We start from the raw sequence: 22,241 nt of genomic DNA on the forward strand, positions 1-22,241 counted from the left end.
TCTCACTCAGTTGCAGAGAACTAAAGATGGTTAACAATTGCAGCAGTGCTAGACCTGGGTAACTCCTTAAGAACTACTAGGAAACTGCTTGGAGATGATGGCTGGTACAATTTAGCACCTAGCAATGGGAAGGTTAACATTCATTAAACAACTAGCTTTCTGAAAATCAGCATCAAGTACTTCAGAGACCCTCCCTGGACCTGGTGTTGCAGGTGTGTGGTTGGATGTCGTTGCAAGGATGAGGTGACCTTCTCCAGGGCACAAGCGATGAGACTGCCTGAAGCGCTAAGTGTCTGTGGTGCAACAGACCCAGGTAGTAGGTGGGATCTTCATGCTGCTTCAGCTGCTGGGAATTCCTCATTGCCTCTAATTAATTAGGAGTTTCTCTTATCATGGGAGCAAAAAAAGTTACTGTAGTGCACTGTAAAATTTTATTAAAGAAGGAAGGAAACTTTATTTTTAGGAAGTCTCAAATGACTTTTTTTCCTAGTCATCTTCTATACAAAACCAAACAGAGAGAAGTAATGGAGACTGAAGGGGTGGGGGGAGACTCTTGTTAATAGCTTCTTTTATTTTGTTACTCTAGCGGTGCTGTTGTGTGGGATCTCCTTAGGGACCTCCCTCCTACCCCAGCCCCAAATTGCATCACAACACTAGATCAAACGGGGCAGGAAGCCACCTTGTGTCTTCAGTGATTCTCTCGTCAGTGCCACCTCTGCCTCCATTGAGCAGATAAACTGGTGTCTGTGTCTCAGCTTCCTTCAGCTAAGTGTCACAACTGTAAAAACGTTTGCCTTTGGCAGGAGCAGCATCCTCAGACATGTTCCTGATGCCTCTGTGGCTGCCTTTAGACTTTCCATTTGCTTCCACAGGCTCCAACACTGGTGTCGCTCCTGCCAATGCTCTTTCCTCTCCCAGTTCATATTTTGCATATCACCTTGTTTCCTGCAAACATTGCAAGCCCTCTCTCTGCCCATAATTCCCATAAATATCATTGCTGTGACATCGTATCAGTCCAGTCCTCAGTTTCCTCAACAGTTGAGTGCAATGGGATTTCTGTCTGCATACTCCTGATTTGGCCCTGTCTCAACTTCCCAGTTTTATTTGTTTTTTACAATTAGCTATCAGAATGCAGAGTTCTTGTATTCAGTAGCTTATGATCTCAAAGGCTCTTGGAGGTCAAAATACAATGAAACAAAAGGCTGTGCACCACTCAAGGCTGGGAAGATATCTAGGTTCTTCTCTATCACTTTTTTAACAGGATCCACACAATATTACTTTAGCTCTTCAAATCTGCAGGTGTCCTAGCCCGGCACAGAATCTCATCATTGTCTTTTTTTCTTCTCTCCACCTTGCTATCTTTGCTTGCCCAATATCTGTTCCCTGTGTGTCTGTCTTCATAACTGTGACACTAGTTCATAATTTTTCTGATATTTCTGCAGTCTATAGTAACTTTCCTTGAATTCTTAGTCTCATCCCTCTCTTTGCTTTTAGATATCAGCTGAAAATAATTTTTTTTTTTTGCTTTCCCTCATAACTTTTTATCTTCTGTTATTATATTATGTATTCTTTCTGGTGTTATCTGGTATTTTAAATGCATAATTTGCATCGTAAATAATAACATGGTGAAGGTGAAAAGTACCTGGGTTCTGCTAATCTTGACTGGCTGATTATGGCTGAGGAAAAGCATGAGTCACTGGTTAAATAGATAATATACAGGTAAGGTACAGACATACAGCATCAGATTTTTGTTGACTTATATTTTAGTCTTGAGCTGGAGCTGATGTGTTTATCACTTCAAGGGAAAACGTTATTTAAGAAGTATTAAGAAGTATATGAGTTGTGGCATGTTGGTAATACATCTCTGTTCCAATGATGATTCCTGGTAATAAATGAAACGTCATAGAAAATGCTCCTGACTAAAGCTGAATGGGAAAAATGCAATTCTGTGCATCCAGCAATGGAATTCAAAGAGGTATACAGGAAAAAATGAAGTGTAAATGGGGATTTTTGTCCTGCTGGCCACTTTATGTAACTGTGGTAGGCCATGTGTCCATGGGGTTGAATACCTGCCTCTGGTTTTTGCGTGAGGTGGTTTTTTAAAAATATCTAAACCCCATAGGAGCCAAGCGTGAGAGAGCTTTGCCTCCTACAGCATAACAGAAATCCCAGCATCTCTGCGTTGATTTGTGTGACTACTAGAAGCTACAAAGGGTTTCCTTAAATGGGACGAGTTGGATTTGGAAGGTCTAATATCAAATGCATGTTGGGAAAATGATGCAGAAATAATGAAGGATGATAATGCCTTGCTCTTACAGTCTCCTCCTCATCAGTGAAACTCACCATCCTCCCTCTAGGTAGGTGGTAGGGCTGTGCAGGTTCTCTGATGGAGACACTGAGATAAGGAGTAGGGAGATGATTACCTGTCACCTGTGAAACATGAGGCTGAGCTTCTGGGTCTTACTGACGAATCAGTAAGACTGGGCTGTCTTATTGACAAGGTCAAAAGTGCCAGAAGGTTGGTAAAACTCTAGTAATGTAAGCTTAAATTCAGTATAGGCTGTTCTCTTTCTGTCAATATAATAACTTTTTACGGAGCTTTGTCTAGTCTCACTAGAATTAAAATGAACCCTGGCACCACTTCTACCTTGGAAGAAAAGTTTAAAGGTGTGTGGTTTTACCTCAAAACTCCTTTTAACTCTCTCCCCCCCCCGCCCAGCAGTGTGAACTCCCCTTTGCGTTAATGGATGCAACGCTTCTTGTTTTCCTGTGAATGAAAAGCACTCTCAAATATGTAGAAACAAGAGGGTGAATTGGTAAATAGTTGCACAAACTCAGCAGCACAGTTCCAGAGCCTCTTGCACACAACAGATCCCAAAGCAGAAACCCCACTGATTTTGTACAGATGTGTAAATCTGCAGGGTTTTTTTTTTTCCCATGGGGTAGGAGATTCTCTGTGTAGGCAGGATGGCCTGGTTTTACTTTGCCTGGCTGGATTTTGAAGTAGTCGTTACATGACTAAAAACTGATTTAAACCCTTTAAATAGGGGCTTGCTTGATTAGGCTAATTAGTGTATTCTTCACATTTCCACAACCTACTCAGATTGTCAGTGTGTGGACTTGCACAACTGGAGTTGGAAGTCATCACCAGAGAGCATGTTTTCACCGGCGCCTGTCTTCCCTCACATGGTGAACTCCTCTGTTGCAGGCTCTGCTTCTCAAGAGGCAACTTCTGCAATATGTGACATAAAGGTGTTAAGGCTAGGAAAATGGGTTGACAGTTATTTTCCCTCTGCTCTAATGGCTTCAGCTGAAAGCACCACATCAATAAATAACTAAAGAGATGCATGCAGGGGATCTTGGCAGAATTTGAGAGGTGATTGATTGGGTCGGTGCAATGAAGGAAATCCCTGTCCTTCCTCCTGCCCAGAGCAGGAACCCAGCAGGAGTAGAGAGAGATGCCCTGTATCTTGGTCCCTCCTGTGCCTGGGGTCAGTACGGGTGTACCTCCAGGGACCCGGAGGGAGGCATCCTATTGCAGAACTGGGTTTTAACCCCCTGCTGTACAAACCTTTTGAGTTTGATCCACAGGTCCTGTTTCAAGCTTCATGCATTATGAAGGATGTGTTTTCTTTTAATGTATTGTTTGTGGTTCTTGTTGAAAGGCACTGATATATCTGTGACTAGCGTGTTGGGCTTGATCTCTCTTCAGTGTGCAGACTTCCCTTGCTGTGTTTTGGGGTGCTTTAGGCAATTGTGCTTTACCGATTTATTTATTTTAAAAGTGGGTTTTGCCCCAGTTGAAGCCTTACAGCCCGCGCTGCGTGTCGCTGTCTCAGGAAAGCAGGCTGACTGCAATGAAGCAGATGGCTGTTTGCCAGGAGTGAGTCGCTCACTTTCTGTAATTTACCCTTCCTTCTTTTTTTTTTTTTTTTTTTTTTCAATGGTTTGGCTTGGTTGGATTTATGATCAGAGCCAGCCTTTCTCCAATAGCCTGTTCTCTCAAGCACGCCTGTGTTTGTGTGTGTGCGGGAGAGAGAGAGGCAGAGAGAGAAGCTGTGCCTGGGCTATGCTGACAGACGACTTTTCCCTCAGTTGTCAGGTTTTGAGCCTGTCGGCAGCGCTGCTGGTAAGTGGAAAAAAAATAATGCCAGGGTGGGGGGAGTGAGCCCGGAGGGACTGTGGGCTGCTGCTCGTGTGGCAGCGGTGGCGGGGGGCCGTGGGACCCGTGCAGCCGCCCGACTCCCCAGCTGCCGGTGCAGACAGCTCAGTTGTCAGCAAGGGATTTTCCTCCCCTCCTCCCTCGATAAAGATCCCTCAGCTGGTATTACTGATTGTATCCTTGGTTTATTGTTAAAAAAAAAAAAAAGGGGGTGGAAAAAAAGAAAAAATCTGTGTGGGTTCGCAATCTGGAGATGAGCCTCTAATCCCCTCGGTCAGTCTGAGGATGGTGGCATGCTGGTGCAGCTGCCCCCCGCGTACACCTGAGCGCTCGCGGGCTGCCCACGCACCCCCTGCTCGCAGGGAGCGGGGAGAAGTGTCTGCCAAAAATGTTGGCCGCTCCTGGGCAGCGTTAAAGGTGGAGCGTGTGCATGTGTGGGGGGCAGTATCTGTCCTCGCTGAGCTTTAACCAAAGTGGTAACCTGCAGCTATGGAGTCACCGACTAAGGAAATCGAAGAATTTGAGAGCAACTCTCTGAAATACCTACAGCCAGAGCAAATAGAGAAAATCTGGCTTCGTCTCCGAGGCTTGTAAGTAGCACTTTTTTTCATAGCCTTCTCCCGTTTCCTCCCATTGTCAAAATTATTGTAGCACTTTCGTTTTCCTTTCTTGCTGGTACCTTCAAAATCTCTCAGGAGTTTCCACACCTGTTCTCCATAAACACAGTGACTTAATCTTAGCAAAAGATCCATGTGCTTCCTTAAATTGAACTGCTTGTTACATTGAACAAACATTTTCCAGTGGGAATGTAAAAATGTCATTAATGAGGCATTGTAAGATATAAGCAGTTACTGAGATGCTAATTACTTTACCTGCTCTACTAGAAAAGTTTTGTTATAGCCTGAATGGTACTTATTTGGATCCTCTGTTTTCGATAATCTTACCCTTAGATGCAGCATGCAGAAGACTTTTCTCCCCCTTAAATGCACAGCATTCCTGTCACTGACATGGTTAATAAGGACAAAATAGGCAGAGAAGGCACAGTTGGAAAATATTTCTAGCAACATTTGTAATGGCAGCAAATTCATGTTCCACAGATTGGATTGTACTTATTAATTTATACATTAAGCCTGACTTGCCATGAAATGATGGGACACTGCCTCCTGAGTAGAAAGAAAGTACCAGTTCTTGAAGAACTTGGTACTGCAGAAAAGTAAAAGTTTATAGGCTGTAGAGTTTATGTAGCTTACTTAGAGTCAATGTCTGGCGTCTTTTTCAGATTCTCGGTATGTAAAATACCGTCTACCAGCAATAAGATCCATCACTGGCGGCAAAGTATTTATTTGTCCATCAGTTTTTGGCCAAGGTAAAGAGGAGCGTTACCACGTTAAGTTGCATCCCTCCCTGTGTTCAGAACTGTATGGGTTTTTTTTTCCTTCAACCTCACATGTGAGAGTTATTAAAATTTCAGCCCTCAAGGGAAAGGGGGAAGGGAAGGGAGCAAGGAGGCTAGGAAGCAGCAGAAGTAAGCAAATGTAGAAGGAGTAGGCTAATAACTGAAAACAAATGGGTCCAAGTTAAACTTGAGTTGCTCTTTGAGTGTTATTTTGTGTGAGCAGTGATGGCATATTTTGTAAAGCATATCCAAAACTTCTGTAGGACTCCAAGCAGTCTGAGAGACGTGCATGAATATGTATTTCTTTCAAGGCGTCACTCCAGGAAGCCTGTTTTGTGAAGGAACTTAATCAAAGTAGATGACAGCTGTCTTGTAAGCCTTCCAAATAGAACAGCCATGCAAAACAAACCCTCTTATTTTCAAGCCTGTGCCATGCTGTAGTATTAGGAATCCTTGAAATTCTGTCTAATACGGAGTTTAGGAGCATGCTGATTCAGATTCCACCTGAAGTTCATAGATGATTCTTCAGCAGCATTGTAGTTCAGGGTCTCTCCTGCTGTTAGTACAAGGCAGTGTCTGCATATTACATATACATCAAGCTCCAGTCTCCTCTACCTTTTGGAAATTTTGCAAAACTGTAAGACTTATTCTAGATATGTAATAACTAAACCTCAGGCTGTTTTTCAGTATAGCCCTCCCTGTTGGCAGTGTGTGTGAGCATAACAAACACATCCCTTCTCCTTCTGAGTTTCAATATTTCTTTGCCTAAAGAGGAGATAGATTTTTCTGTAGGATTCTTGATCACAAGGTGAAAACTGAAATGTATTCTGCTCTAGTTAAAGACTGTAGAAGATTTTCCATTCCCAGTAATTCTATGGAGGCTTTTAGCACATGTATACAACACACAAACTGGTTGCAAACTGAGGTTTGGCATCGTGTTTCATGGTTTTTGTTGTCCGTTTTTATGCATGCCTATATGTGTAAGAAGAACGATTGGATGTGCACAGCCATCTTAATTAGCTCTTAAATAAGATGCTTCATCCTGGAGAGATCAAATACTACTTGAGAAGATACCTCTCTCCCCTGCCCCTGGTACACCGACAGCCGTATCACAGAGGAATTAGTTACAAGGCACAAGAGTGCTGCCAGAGCCGTGTTATACAGGTAGCGAGAGAGAGCATGCTGCTGTCTGGAGCCGTTCCGGGAGCTGTAGTCTGCAGCAGGCAGACACCCAGTAAGTAATTTGATCCTGACACCATATTTTAAATAAGGGCTGTGATGATTTAAACAGGCTCAGGTGCTCAGCGTTGGGTTGGACATCTCCTTCGTAGGACGTCACCCGTGGCAACTCTGGTACCTTCTTCCCCATCTTCCCATTCCCGGTGCTGGCTGATGTGTTTACTCATTGTGACTCAGTGAGCAAACCAATATGCATCACCTCTTGCAATACCTGGCTTTTCCAGGGGTTAGGGAAGGGGGCTTTTTTACTTTTAGTTTGTTTTAAAGTGAATGGAAACCCAAAGGCTGCAAAGGGGTGATTAAGCTGAAGCCTTTTTCAGACTCCCCTAATGTAGTGTGTTATTGCTTAAACAAGTCTGGTAAGGGCTTTTTTGCCATGTGCCTGGTACAGTTCTGTCCCACAGGATGGTTGGCCTTTGAAGGTTTGGGCACGGGGTGTGTATTTTCAAAGAATAGGGAGGTCTTCTGGACAGCATGCAAAGGGCAGGTTTTTGTGAGGCTGAAGCCAGGTGTCCATTGCAACATGAGTCATGTGTTGCTGTAAGAGCCAGACAAGATATTGAATTTGCCTCTGGCGTGGAGTGGAAAGATCTCCTTCTCCTTTCCGTTATGTATCTGTCCAAGGCATGGTTTGTTGGTCAGGACAGCCTGGTTGCTTTGTAAGCGTAGCGTATGAGGTGATGGTCCTTAGGCCATATACAGATTCTTTTTGCTTTTACTGTTTAAGAATGCGCTAAAATACTAATACAACATATTCATGGCTTAATGATTCTGTGCAGGAATTTATAAGAGAATCAAGTCAGTGGAACTATAGTGTTTTCCCCGGTTTAAGGGAGCATGATAAATTGCCTCACTGGGCAGTAAGTCACCTGTGGCAAAATGTTTGGGTGTCTCAAACCAGGGTTCTATGAAATAAATGTTGTCTTTTATACATGACCTATTAAATATTAATTTAGGTTTAATCGTAGCTTAGAAAATTATCTTTTAGTGGTTTATTATTAATAAACTTTCAGGAAAGATTTCTGAACAAGCTGCTTCCTGGGCAAAGGTACGGGTATATGAAACTCTCTCGGGAAAATCTTGAAAGTTGAGAACTGACAATTTTGCCCTTTTTTCTTATGTCATGCTGGAATGTCAGGTAGAGGTTTACTCCAGACCCTCCTTGTAGGAGCTCACTCCAGCAAAACAGCTCTGTGTGCTGGACATGCAGCCGTCAGGGTCCTGTCTTCCCTGGGAAGGAATGTACCAGCTTTCGCTGCAGCAGGGACCTCCCAGAAACAGACCTGCTTCTGAGTTTCATTGTCATCATAAATGAATCAGACTGGAGCAGCTTCACATCCCTACAGGGGTATCTCAGATGGGGCTTTCCCTCTTGGCTGCTAGAGGGCTGCCTGCCTCCCAGGAGTGCTGCTGGGTGCAAGCGGTGCCTCTCCACCACCCCGCGCCTCCCCGTCCCCACAAGCGCACACACGGTCTCACTCCCTGGCTGCTGATGGGCTTCCAGCTGCCTCTGCACACCGCTGGTGCATATGTGCACTCCTGCTGAACAAGTGTTTAATTCAGGAGTGGATCTGCTCGGTTCCTTGGCTGCTGCTGGGCTGTGGGGATGTCCATTTGTTTCTTCATGTGGGGCCTGCCTTTGAACCAGTTGCCTGTTATTGCCAAGCAGTGCTCACCCACAAAAGCTGACAAGCTCAGCCTGCAAAAAACTGTGTTTCTTAAGGATGTGTTGATTGTTTGCTTATGGCTCTCTATAGCTGCTGCTGCCAGAAAAAGGGTCTTGAGTCTCTTACTCTGTTCTGTCTTCTTTGCCCCATGGATCCATCCAGAAGGAAGTCTTTTATTCAGACTTGCCTTATTCAGCTCCAGGCTTGGACGCTGTATATATGGGAGTTACATATGAGTCTGCCCTTTGCTCTCCTATGATTGCTAATAACTCATTCTGTTAAGCTCAGAACCTTCTGCTCTGCCAAATGTGTCAGTTAAGATTAGGTGGGCCCCAGTACAGAGCACTGTTAAGCAGCGGAGCTTGGAGACCCGATTTCAAAATACGACCACATGGTTGCTTTTCAAGCTGACAGTTTCTCTAGGGAGGTACGAGCGGTGGTGGCTGTGTTGGGGTGCTCTTGTTTTAGCACTCGGACCCCTAGCTGTGGGACTGTGAACTCCCATCTGCTAATTAGGACTCAAAGCTCCATGAAGGGACTTCAGTTACCTCCCAATTTCTCAAGAATAGGGAAAGCACTGAAGCCCTTTTCTACACAAGGATTAGGTGTCATGTCTGATGGCACTGAAGAATGCAGAGGCATATATCCAAAGAGCTTTTCTAGTTTCAGTAGAAATGTGCTAGTTGACAGCAGCTGAAGACCCAGTTTGGAGATATTTTTGGTTTGATTTTGGTTGCTTTTATGCAGAAGAATAACACCTTGGTTCCTAGCTATTGCAGTAGTACCAGCATCACTGGCATCTGCTGGTGCCCCTGCAATGCTTTAAGCATTACAGGAGAGGAGAGAAAATGGACTTTAACCTTCTCAATAGCTGGGATTGTAACATTAAATTGCTAAATATGTAATAAATCCCTTCACTGTCAGTATAGTACTTCCTCATGCTGCCGAAGATGACATTAAACAGCAGCAACGTCTGAACTGCGACTCAAATGGGATGCTTGACTTTGAGCTCGTTTTTTGGATTCTCCTGCTCAAACCTGTCCATGTAGAATTGGTCTAAGAAATTTGATGGGGAAAGAAGATAGAAACACATGTAAATCAGTGTCTTTGAAAACTTTGTGGTTTTGCTGAAGATCTGGAACAATATTTCAGCACTTAGGGTGTATCCTCAGCTTCCTCTGTAAAGCACCATGCATCCTATCGTCAGTGAAGACGTCCCAGTGCAAACACTTGTGTAAGATCCAGATTTGTTCTTGAAGTACATGGTGAAGCAGCAATGATTTCAATGGGAAAACATGCAGCTTTGGTGACTGAAGACTATCTGGCAAGTGTTAGAGTGCTACTGCTCAGTTATATGTTTCCCCGTCTTATCTGTATGTGCTGTGTGATATTTGTAGGTCGCCTTAGCTGATAAAATATCACGTAGAGAACAGCTGGTTCTGCCAGTGACAGTATCCTATCTGCTTCGTTTTCATTTACGTGGCCATCGTAAACAGGAAAACAGAAAGCTCCCTTCAATTCCAGAGGCACGCTCTACACAGTGGGCTTTGTCCCCACATGTTTTAGCTGGCAGCACGGAGTAGAGGTTAAAAAAGCCCCTCAGAAAGCACCACTTTGTTAGGAAATGTGTAAATTAGTCAGTTTTCAAGTGGAAAATATGAATATGCTAATTCGTTTCCAGAGGTGAGAGAGGCACTTGGGCTGTCTTTGGTCTTGGTTTCAGTCCTTCTGAACCTCCTGAGGGTCTAGGTTGAAACTGAAGCCCTGTTCATCCTGGGAGCAGAACTGAGCTACCTTCAACTGTATTTAAATACAGCTGCTGCCACCCTGTTTCTTATTTGGCTTTCCTAATGAGCATAGAGAGGGATTAATTGTCAGAGAACCACGTCAGGAAACCTCTCTGTAGGTCTTTTAGGTCCAACTTCACTTTTCCTGTGGTTGTCATGATTCCTAGAAGGATTAAGGAGGTCTCCCTGGTTAGTGAGTGGGTGCTGGGTACATGCTGGAGGTGGCAGAGCTCCAGTGTGGCCCAGAGATTCTTAGTTTGGGTGAGCTACTCTGTGGGTGTGAATGACTCAACTAGTTTTAAGGTTTGTCAGGGTCTGGTTGATTCATAATATTGTTCTCCCCGTAGTGTGAAGAAGGGCTGAATTTTACCATTAGACTAAGCCACAACAGCTCATTTTTTACTGTCTGCAGTATAGTCCTTGAAGGAGCAAGGGGAACAGGTGAAGTGCTGCCAACTGCTCATCTCATGCCTGACAAATGGACAGAGGAGAGAATATATTCTAATAAATATCAGAATGACAACTATAGAAAAAGTTAATTAAAAAATACAGTGTTTGGAGGTATAGTAATTTAGTAACCTGGTACCTCTTGCCACAGTCGTCCTACCCAGTGACTTTATTTGAATCTTAAATCAATAGGTGAGTCCTGTACATAGCAAAAGAGAGAAGACTTCATGTTTAATGCTAAAATGTTGACTAAGAAATAATATACACTCTCTAGTTTTTGCCATAATCATAAAAAAGCTTTTATTCTTCTGGAAGTAGTACAAATGAATCATACCTGCAGCTGAAAAAGCAATTATTTATTTCAGCAGTCATAAAAAGAAGACCACAGTCTGTCGTAGAAGAAAGGGGCTCCCTTTGTAATAATAAATTCAGTGCTTTTCAAATAACACTTCTGTAAAGCTTTCAGTCCTGCATAGGAAACAAGGATATGAAAAAAGTTATTTTGGGGAAGATGAATTTAAGCCTCAGGTCAAAGGGAAATTACGAGTCTCTTTTTGGAATTCTTTTTTAAAACTGTCTTGGTGGGATAGGAGTCCATACAGAAAGGAAAAAAACTGGATGGAAGACAGCACTGAAAAGTCCTCTGTGTGTGTGTGTGTGTGTGTGTGTGTGGCCAGCTCATCTCCTAATCTGCCAGCTTTTGGTGGATTCAAACACTATATAAAACCCAACTCAGCCCTTGAAAGGATTTTTATTTAGTGTGATTCTGTGTTTCTTTTTCTTCCTGCAATTCATGTGAGATTTTCCTGTTCCATTCTCTCTTGTCTTGTTCCATCAAAAAATCACTTCAGCCCCTTCAAAATACTAGAAATGGTCTGACTCTGATCCTGACTGATAAATGAGGGAAGACTGAGGTTCACGTGTTAGGGCTGACCCATTAAAACACTATAGCGGCTGTGAAACGTACCTCTACAGACGCCAATTGCTCTCAAAACACTGGGGATTTGGATGAAGTGGAGGTTTTCTAGAAGGGCTTGTTTGGATTCATAAAGCTGCTTTTGATCTCCTGAAATGTGCTGTAAATACTCGAAAGAACGACCTCATTGATACCAATGCGTTTGTGGGGGTGAAATGAGAATCCAGTTCCTGGCTTTTGGAGCATTTTTTTGTTTGCTTTCTTTGAAAAGCTAGGTTTTCCAAGTAATTGATGACTTGAGAAAAGTTGTTGAGCACTGTGACAGTGCAAAGTTTTCTCCAACAGTGCTAAGCCCAACTTTGTCCTTAACTTTGAATTGTAGCTGAGAAATAGTCCTTCCTCCAGCAGACTCAGCACTGCTCCAGGTCTCTGCCAAAATTTGTCTGCAGTTGTCTTGGATATTTGAAAAACAGAATCATTTTGAAGGTGTGATTATAAATACCAAGAAAACAGAATTAAAATTTTGGAATAGATTGAGTGCAGCTTAAACTCTGGTGAAGCTGGTTGTAATAAACTCAGCTGGTTGACTTAACTGGAATCAGATTCCTCTACAAAACTGGTAATGTCCATGTTGGGGATTTTTGGATTTTCACAGAATCACAGAGTGGTAGGGGTTAGAAGGGACCTCTGGAGATCATCCTGTCCAACCCCCCCTGCTTGAGCAGGCACACCTAGAGCAGGGGGCACAGGAACGTGTCCAGGCAGGTTTTGAATGTCTCCAGGGAAGGAGAGTCCACAACCTCCCTGGGCAGCCTGTTCCACTGCTCTGCCACACTCACAGGAAAGAAGTTTTTCCTCATATTGAGGTGGAACTTCCTGTGTTCCAACTTGTGCCCATTGCCCCTTGTCCTGTCATTGGGCACCACTGAAGAGAGCCCGGCCCCATCCTCTTGACACCCACCCTTTAGATATTTATAAGACTTGACAAGATCCCCCCTCAGTCTTCTCTTCTCCAGGCTGAACAAAGCCAGGTCTCTCAGCCTTTCCTCATAAGAGAGATGCTCCAGTCCCTTGATCATCTTCGTAGCTCTCCACTAGACTCTCTCCAGTAGTTCCCAGTAGTTTTCTCTTAAACTGGGGAGCCCAAAACTGGACACAGTACTCCAGATGTGGCCTCATTAGGGTGGAGTAGAGGAGGAGGATAACCTCCCTGAACCCGCTGGCCACACTCCTTTTAATGCACCCCAGGATATCGTTGGCGTTCTTGGCCACAAGGGCGTGTTGCTGGCTCAGGGTCAGCTTGCTGTCCACCAGCACTCCCAGGTCCTTCTCAGTGGAGCTGCTTTCCAGCAGGTCAGTCCCCAACATATATCGGTGCGTGGGGTTGTTCCTCCCCAGGTGCAGGACCTTGCACTTGCTTTTGTTGAATTTCATGAGGTTGCCCTCGGCCCAGCTCTCCAACCTGTCCAGGTCTCGCTGGATGGCAGCACAGCCTTCTATCGTATTGTCCACTCCTCACAGTTTGGTATCATCAGCAAACGTGCTGAGCATACACTCTGTCCCTTCGTCCAGGTCATGGATGAATATGTTGAACAGGACTGGACCCAGCACAGACCCCTGGGGAACACCACTAGTGACAGGTCTCCAACCAGACTCTGCACCACTGACCATGACCCTCTGAGTTCTGTTGTTGAGCCAGTTCTCCATCCACCTCACTGTCCACTCATCCAACCCACACTTTCTAAGCTTACCTATGAGGATGTTTTAGGGAGACAGTGTCAAAAGCCTTACTGAAGTTGAGATAGACGACATCCGCTGCTCTCCCTTCCTTGACCTAGCCAGTCACACCATCATAGAAGGCTATCAGTTTGGTCAAGCATGATCCTTCCTTGGTGAATCCATGTTGACTGCTTCTGATAACCTTCTTGTCCTCTACATGCCTGGAGATGACCTCCAGAATGAGCTGTTCTGTCACCTTTCCAGGGATGGAGGTGAGGCTGACTGGCCTGTAGTTCCCTGGGTCCTCCTTCTTGCCCTTTTTGAAGACTGGAGTGACACTGGCTACTCTCCAGTCTTTGGGCACCTCTCCTGTCCGTCATGACCTTTCAAAGATGATAGAGACTGACTTAGCATCAGCATCTACCACCTCCCTCAGCACTCGTGGGTGCATCCCATCAGGGCCCATGGATTTGCAAGGATCCAGTTTACCTAAATGATCTCTAACACAATCTTCCTCAGCCATGAGGAAGTCTTCCTTCCTCCAGATTTTCTCTCTCACCTCTGGAGGCTGGGACGCCTGAGGGCCAGCCTTAGCAGTAGAGACTGAAGCAAAGAAGGCATTCAGTAACTCTGCCTTCTCTGTATCCTGCGTCACCAGGGCCCACACCTCATTCAGCAGTGGACCCACAGTTTCCCAGTCTTACTATTACTACTGACATATTTGAAGAAGCCCTTCTTGACATCCCTTGCCAGTTTTCATTCCAAGTGGGCCTTGGCCTTCCTCATCGCATCTCTGCACACGCTGGCAATGTTCCTATATTCCTCCCAAGTGGCCCACTATAGCCATGCACACCCTTGAGGTGGCTGGTCTTCTGATTGTCATCTCTTGAAGCAGCTAAGGAACCTTTGTTGCTGTGCTCAGGTTAGCCTGGCTTATTCTTTCGTGGCCAAGACATGGGGTGCAGAGCTCTCAGCTGTAGCTCTACGTGGCTGTCAAGAAGAGGTTTGAAAGGCTGCATCTTTGCCAAGGAGTCCAATACACGTCACAGCAGTCTGCCCTGCCCTCTTTGGGTGGACCTCCATGCCAAGCAATTGGTGACATTTGGTGGAGAAGTCTGTGTGGGCTCAGGCATGCAGCAGGAAAGGAGTGTCATAATCTTTCTTGGAGAGAGAGATGTAGGAGACAGTTCAGTTATTAAGATACATATAGACATGTATGATAAGTTCCATGCTTTTCTCGCTTATCTGTCAAGCTATGGAGTTATTTTGTTACTAGACACTTTGAATGGCTATTAGTAGGTCTGTGTCATCACTTTAGGAGTGATTTCTTACACTCATAGGGACAGATACTATTCATGCACAAAACTCCTAGCCAAGACAGAAAGTTGCACAATATCCATCTGTAGCACAAATCCTAGTTTGGCGCATATCTCATTTCAACACCAAGATGAGCACAAATTAAACATAAGATTTGTGCAGTTTTTAACAGCTAAGACTGTACAGAGCCCTTGAGCTACAGCTGTGGCATGCAGGGGGTCCCTGCAGAGCATACAGCACAAGCTGCAGCAAGCATCCAAGGGCAAAAGAGCAGAAGTAGAGCATAAACCCCCTTGCAAGGCTGAGCAGTTCAGATGGTTGCTGTAAATGATGCTCAGATCACACTTCCTCCCATGCCTCCTGTGGAGCAGCTGGTTTTCTGGGATTCACTAGCAGCAAGCAGTTACTGGTGTCTGCTAAGCAAAGAGTCTGAATACACAATTTAACTATGCTCCTGTACACATATTGATGCAGCAGGGACAGCTACAGTCAGATGGGAGAACTCTCTTTTTTTCAGACTTGCTTGAAAAGTGAAAGGAGAAGAAACTGTGGGGGTTGAGGCTGGGAGGGGAGAATCAGGAGATCATCTACAAAAGAGCATACTGACTCATAAAAAGGAGGGAGAGGAGAACCAGAGAGAGATTTTTAAAAAAGAAAACAGTGATGGTGGGGAAAGAGATAGTCCTGTGAGTTCTTCAGGTCCCTACATGTAAACATCTGTTAGATTTATTTACTTCCAGATTAAAATAGCTCATAGCTCAACATATCTGCAAGTCATTTAGGAGTTTGAGTTTTCCTGAAAATCACAGGGACAAGGGCTGCCTTTAAGGGCATTTGAAAATATTATCCAAGCTCTAGGGCAATATTTTTTGCCTCGCTCGGATTCTAATGGGAGACCATGAAGGAAAGCGTGGATGCTGCAAGAACACCTGTGGTTATAAATGCTGCACAAAACACCGCTTTAGTGTCACCTTCTGAGCATGTCTTTCTTCAGGTGAATGAGGGTCTCTTCTTCAGGAAGCTGTTGCTTTGTTTCGTTAGAGGATGGGGTATCTTGGTATCTTGGCCACATTCTTGTTGTAACATAAGTCAAAATTCTTCCTCTCAATGCTCCCATTAGCATTGTCTGGGCAGTCATCTTTCCTTTCCCTCTTTGCACTAGTGTTCCAGGTGCAGCCTATGGATTTGGATGCAGCTTGACTGGATGTGTAGATGGAGTCATTCATGTCATACAGAGAGCGTCATAAAAGTGCTTTGCAGAGAAAGGCTTTTGTATACATGCTCAGCAATCTCTAGAAGACCTATTTCTAATTAGCTCGACTGCAGTGCAGATATCTTCTTGCAAATGAACAAGAATTAAATTCCTGAGTTATGCAAATTTGCTGAATAACTTGGAGTAAATTATCATAATGGTCCCACCTAGCCTCACAATCTATGAAACATCAAATTGCCTTTTGAATTACCTATTTACCTTATGGAGGCAGATCTGCTCCTCTTCTGGGCCAGAGGCAGGGAACTTGGCTCCTCCCTCACAGCAGCCAAACTTTTAAGAACTAGAGTTGCTGTTGCAACTCTGGCACCTGGTATGTGGAAAGGACTTGCTTATTTAAATATGTCTTTATATCTGAGGATTCTGAAAACACTCACCCCCTCCCATGGTTGCCGTGGTGTCTAGATGCTTGTGAGACAGCTGGTGATAGCATGGAGTAGGGCCTTAAGGAGTAAAAATCTCGCACAGCCTCCTCCATTCTCTGTATGAACGCCTGTTCCCTTCCACCCACCCGTCCGTCCCAGTTCCCTCTCCTGAAGTTTCCCCGTGTGGCAAGGAATTCCCACGCTGAGACTGCAGGGCAGCGTTCCAAGATGCAGACAGGGGTGGATGCTGCCTCTCTCCCTCTCCTCCTTCCTCTCTTCCTTCCCTCTGTCCTCATGCCTAATTCGGTGGAGGCAGCTGTGTGCCATCACACCCTGTGTCATTCATGCCTGGAGGGGTGTGGAGGGAGGAAGGAAAGATGGGCAACCTTCTTTACTCTCTGCAGAGAATAAGGTTGTAGTGATACAAAAACAGCGTTGACAGAGTAGTAGGCAGTCCACTGAAGGTGCTGAGCCCCGCTGCAACCAGCAATTTTGAGGATAGGAGCCTCCGTGAAACCACTTTTCCGCTGCAAACAGGCTAGCACTGGCTATCCCAGAGGTCCATCATTGTTCAGATGACTTCCCTCTGTTATGTCCCTGCTCCTGGAGAAGGTCAGAGTGCTGGGAAGCCCAGAAAAAGAGCATTTGCTCTTCACAAGAAGTTTAACTGTTACCTTTTCCTAAGAGTGACATTTAATAATTGGTCTATTAATGAGGAGGCACTGCCAGGACAATAGCAGTTCTGACTCGCTACACAAAGCAGCGTTGCTAAAAGGCTTGAATAATTTTTAAAAACCACCAGCTTGCTGAAGGAGGGAGGTGGGGATGGGAAAATGAACTTTCTTTTGGAAAGGGAACACTGCATCTTTGTGCAGCAATTTTTTTGCCCCATGTTAAGGCTTGTACAACAGTAATCCGAGTGTTTCAGCCTGTAACCCAGAGTCAGGAGAGGGCCTGGCACAAAACCATGAGATTTAAAATTCTGCGTCACACCAGCTGTCTACTAGCAGACAGAGGGGGTTGGTTGTGTTCGGGGGAGGAAGGTTGGAGGGGGAAACAATAACAAGCAAAAATCTGATAGAATTACTAGAGCTTAGGGAAGATGCAGATTTGTTTAGTGACTTCACGCATGCGGCTGGTCTGGTCTGATGTAATTCCAGTCCGTGTTTCCTGTCTTGATATTTAATCCAGGGTATGAAGAGTGACTCCCCCCCTCCCCATTGTCGTGCATACTGTAACTAATCACAGGAGCCACCCTGCATGAAACAAACTGCACAGCTGCCTGCTTGGCTTTTGCAGAATCTGAATATGCTTGTTTTACCTAGTGGCAGTGATTAAAATAAGTTTTTAATCCGTACATGCTTGCTTCTTCCAGGGTCTAACGGCTTTTTGCCACTAGGGGAATAGAATTCCAGATTAACAGTATTATGTGCTTCCAACATGCACAATACATCGATACTTCCCTTATATGTGCTCTGCAAAATTCTGCTTTACCTTATTCCAAGAGGAACTGTTTTTCCCTTTTACACTCCTTGTTGATAGGACTTGTTTTCACAAGCTCTTTTCTTAGGGAAACGAACAGGATACAACTAAAGAGCGCACAGGAAAGGTTGCGTATACGCTCCCTTTTTTGAGACATTGTAATAGCAAGGAAGCGGCATCCCACTTGCAGAGGTCAGTGTTGCCGTGTAAACACACTCTGAAGCACATCTATGCTCAGAGCAGCGGAGAGGTATTCTTCCCTCCCGGCCTCTCTGATCCCATTGTGCAGTAAAGGCCACAATCTCTTCCAGTGGGAGAGGCTACAGAATAGGCTTGTTGAAGTACCACCCATCCTGTTCTTTGCAGGTCATCACCTTTACTCATTTCAGAGCCAAATGTTCTGTAACTCATCTGGAGTGGCCAGCTAGAAAGCAACCTTTGGTCAGGCTAACTATATATATGTATTTTTCAAATAGTAAATATGTGAAGGTCATACTCTTTGGTGATTTGACAATCTTTTTGCCTTTTACTTCCACCCCCCCAGCATCAATACTGAGAACTGCTCTATATTCTTTTCAGACCTCAGGACTTTATTTTCCTGAAATGTACTTTCTTATAACTGGATTTTTATGAGCACATACTTTTCTTAAGAATGGGATGTGTGTGAAGCACAAGAGAATTTGCTTGTTGCGTGCTAAGAAGAAGCAGAATGAGCAGTAGTTCATATTCTTTTCACAGGGTTAGATTTTGAGAAACAGACCTATTTTGCTATTTACTTCATATTTTTCTTCAGTTAAATCAACACTAACTGCAGTGGCAGGATTTTGTTGTTGGTTTTGTTTGTGGTGTTTTTTTTTACATAAGTGATGGAAAACTGAGTAAAGATAGAGGAGGAACCTCAAGATTTCAGTAATCGTACTGGCTCTGTACAAAATCTACATGAATTAAATAATATTTTTAGAAATTTGTAGAGCAACATTTGCTGACTTGTTTTGTAGTTAAGCTGCCAACACATTAAAATCCCAGTCCAGTCTATTGCCCAGTACAGGGCAATTCCAGTAATGAATTTGAGTTTGCCTTTCTTATTTGGCCGGGCTGAAGACCTCATTTGGTGACGAAGCTGGAGCGCTCAGCTGTCCCCGCAGCATTTCCAGTGCTCCCTGCAGAACCTTGTACCTCAGACTGTCTTCTCAAAACCTTCCTATAAATACAGTATTCAATGCAGACCAATTAAGTAAACCTTTCCTATGCTGTTTTTCTCCTCATTTGGTATACATACTGTGCCATGGAAAGCAGTTACCTTGCCTCTTCTGATAGCCAGTGGTGTTTATCAAAGTTTGAGCAAGCCATGATTGCTCTTTGTTGAAATGATGCTGAACAAAATTGTGACAACTGATTATAGATCATCTTTATGTCAGTGAAAAATAAATACCTTTAGCTAATATACCTCTCATGCTGCTGCTTGAATAAAAGCATTATAGCTGTATAGGGTCCTGCCCAGCCCACCTGCCCACGGTCAACAGGTGGCTGCATTTACACTAGCCTTAGGAGATGAGAACAAGCCATAGGTCAAGTCTGTAGTACCAAGTAGGTCAAGTCAGTTGTATCCTCATTAGCAGCAGGAGCAAATCTCAAAGAGCAATTCCCTTCTTGCCATCTCCCTTTCCCCCTTCCTCCTTCTCTCTCCCCATCCTTGAATCCCTGTCTTGTTAGGGAATTGGTGCCCAGAACTCTGGCTGTGTGAGCAATGAAGAAATTTGGACTCGAGTGCAATTTAAGGTCATCAGCTCTCATGACAGCATGTAGTGTAATAGTGTTGTTAATGTTAGTCTGCTCAGATCATATCCATAACACCCATCCATAACACCTCCAGGCTCTGTCCACTCTTTACAAAATGGGTAGAGAAGGGATTGCAGCTACCTTGAGCTCTACTGTGTATAAGTTCATGGGACTTGATGAGATGTATCCACAGGTCCTGAGGGAACTGGCAGATGAAGTTGCTAAGCCACTATCGATCATATTTAAGAAGTCACGGCAGTCTAGTGAAGTTCCCACTGACTGGAAAAGGGTAGACATAACGATTTTTAAAATGGGAAAAAAGGAAGAACCACGGAACTACAGGCCAGTCAGTCTCACCTCTGTGCCTGGCAAGATCATGTAGCAGATACTCCTGGAAACTATACTAAAAGGCACATAGAAAATAAGGAGGTGATTGGTGACAGCCAGCATGGCTTCACTAAGGGCAAATCATGCCTGACAAATTTGGTGGCCTTCTACGGTGGAGTTACAGCATTGGTAGATAAGGGAAGAGCAGCTGAGATCATCTACCTGGACTTGTGCAAAGCATTTGACACTGTCTCACACAACATCCTTGTTTCTAAATTGGAGAGACATGGATTTGATAGATAGACCACTCAGTGGATAAGGAATTGGCCGTATGGTTGCACTCAAAAAGTTGCAGTCAACGGCTCGATGTCCAAGTGGAGGCGAGTGATGAGTGACATTCCTCAGTGGTCATTATTGGGACCAGTGCTGTTTAATTTTTGTTGGTGACATGGGCAGTGGGGTTGAGTGCACCCTCAGCAAGTTTGCCGACAGCACTGAGCTGTGTGGTGTGGTTGACATGCTGAAGGGAAGGGATGCCATCCAGAGGGACCTTGACAAGCTCGAGAGGTGGGCCCATGCGAACCTCATGAGGTTCAACAAGGCCAAGAGCAAGGTCTTGCACATGGGTCAGGACAATCCCAAGCACAAATATAGGCTGGGTGGAGAATGGATTGAGAGCAGCCTTGAGGAGGAGGACGTGGGGGTGTTGGTTGATGAGAAGCTCAACATGACACAGCAATGTGCACTTGCAGCCCAGAAAGCCAGCCATTCCCTGAGCTGCATCAAAAGAAGTGTGTCCAGCGGGTCAAGGGAAGTGATTCTCCCCCTCTGCTCCACTCTGGTGAGACCCCACCTGGAGTGCTGCATCCAGCTCTGGGGTCCCCAGCATAAGGAGGACATGGACCTTATTGGAGCGAGTCCTGAAGAGGGCCACAAAGATGATCAGAGGGCTGGAGCACCTCACCTATGAAGACAGGCTGAGAGAGCTGGGGTTGTTCAGCCTGGAGAAGAGAAGGCTCCAGGGAGACCTTATGGCAGCCTTCCAGTACCTGAAGGGGGCCTACAAGAAAGCTGGAGAGGGACTTTTTACAAGGGCATGTAGTGGTATGACAAGGGCTAATGGCTTTAAACTGAAAGATGGTAGATTTAGATTAAATATAAGGAAAAATTATTCGTTATGAGGGTGGTGAGGCACTGGAAGAGGTTGCCCAGAGAAGCTGTGGATACCCCATCCCTGGAACTGTTCAAGGCCAGGTTGGATGGGGCTTTGAGCAACCTGATCTAGCGGCAGGTGTCCCTGGCCATGGCAGCGGGGTTGAAACTGGATGATCTTTAAGGTCCCATCCAAAGGAAACATTTTGTGATTCTGTGAAGTTCCTCGCTGCCTGTGCTATGACAGAGTCTTTTCTGTAAGGAGAATTTAAACACATTGCCTCTCCAGCTACGTTTCACGTGAACTTGGTAAACACCTTAGATTGCAAATGACCAAGCAGGAAACTGGTTGTTAGGCCACAAGTAAGAGCCCTGTCATGGCAAAAGGCCACAGCAAAGCAGAGGCAACATAGGAGACATTGATGTATCGTTTGTATGTCCTAATTGCAGTATGTTTTGGGGATGAAGCTAGAAGTTTCTTTTTTGCCCAGTTGATTAGAAAACTCAGTAGCTAGTGACCTGGTGACTTGATGAAATCCAATGGTCAGCCAGATCATCTAAAATTTATCAAAATTGTGTTTTCCTTGGGTAAAATCTGTGAAGATATTTTCTGACCTTGAATTATTTACATATATAATTTACTGATTTTGTGTTGGGCACAAGCTTCGCTTCCACTTTGTAGCAGTACTCTTGTTTCCAAGATGTGAATGTTCTCCAGTCTTTTTGGCTGTAGATTTTTTGTGCCTCTCAACTGTCTTGTCTCCTTTTCTACTGAAATCATCACACCTGTTTCAGGTTGTGAACATTTCTTGTCTTTTTATGCCTGCACTGCACATGCCCATCCTTCAGAGCATGCAGACTCTTCTAATCTGCTTAAAATGAGACAAGTGACTGCCTCATCCTCTCATGATTTCACTATGTCCCCATGTAGTTCAGGGTCCAATTTAAAATGACTCCTCCTGTTTTTTAAAAATCCCACATAAACCCTCCATCAAATTTCAAGTACCAGCTGAAATCTTCTCTTCGTTCCACACCCACTTCTTACCATTTCTTCTCTTCTGCTGTCACTAGTCTCGGTGATTGTATTGTTTTTAACTTAGCACAGTACTCTAGTAAACAGCCCATGTGGAAGAAAAAAATAAATAGCTTTTTTTTTTTTGTTGGCTAGAGAGTGAGTAAAGCAAGAAAGCTGGTCTTCCTCTTTCAACTAAGGAAT

General features: G+C 44.5%; 1 protein-coding gene across 6 annotated transcripts in view; it reads left to right on the top strand.

The window, feature by feature from the left end:
- The window catches only part of PDE1C (phosphodiesterase 1C), a 346,739-nt gene that overhangs the window by 104,178 nt on the left and 220,320 nt on the right, over positions 1-22,241 (top strand). The window contains exons 1-2 of one of the 6 annotated variants that reach the window (XM_075083629.1): positions 3,703-4,129; positions 4,650-4,752. The exons of 3 other annotated variants lie outside the window; for them this stretch is intronic. In XM_075083629.1, the coding sequence (XP_074939730.1) occupies positions 4,652-4,752 (101 nt within the window). In that variant the 5' untranslated portion in view covers positions 3,703-4,129; positions 4,650-4,651. Of the gene's footprint in view, positions 1-3,702; positions 4,130-4,649; positions 4,753-22,241 lie in introns of those variants that run through there. 2 more of the 6 variants (XM_075083633.1, XM_075083632.1) reach the window with 2 other exon arrangements.

The sequence above is a fragment of the Phalacrocorax aristotelis genome, chromosome 2 (genome assembly GCF_949628215.1).
Source record: "Phalacrocorax aristotelis chromosome 2, bGulAri2.1, whole genome shotgun sequence".
NCBI lineage: Eukaryota > Metazoa > Chordata > Aves > Suliformes > Phalacrocoracidae > Phalacrocorax > Phalacrocorax aristotelis.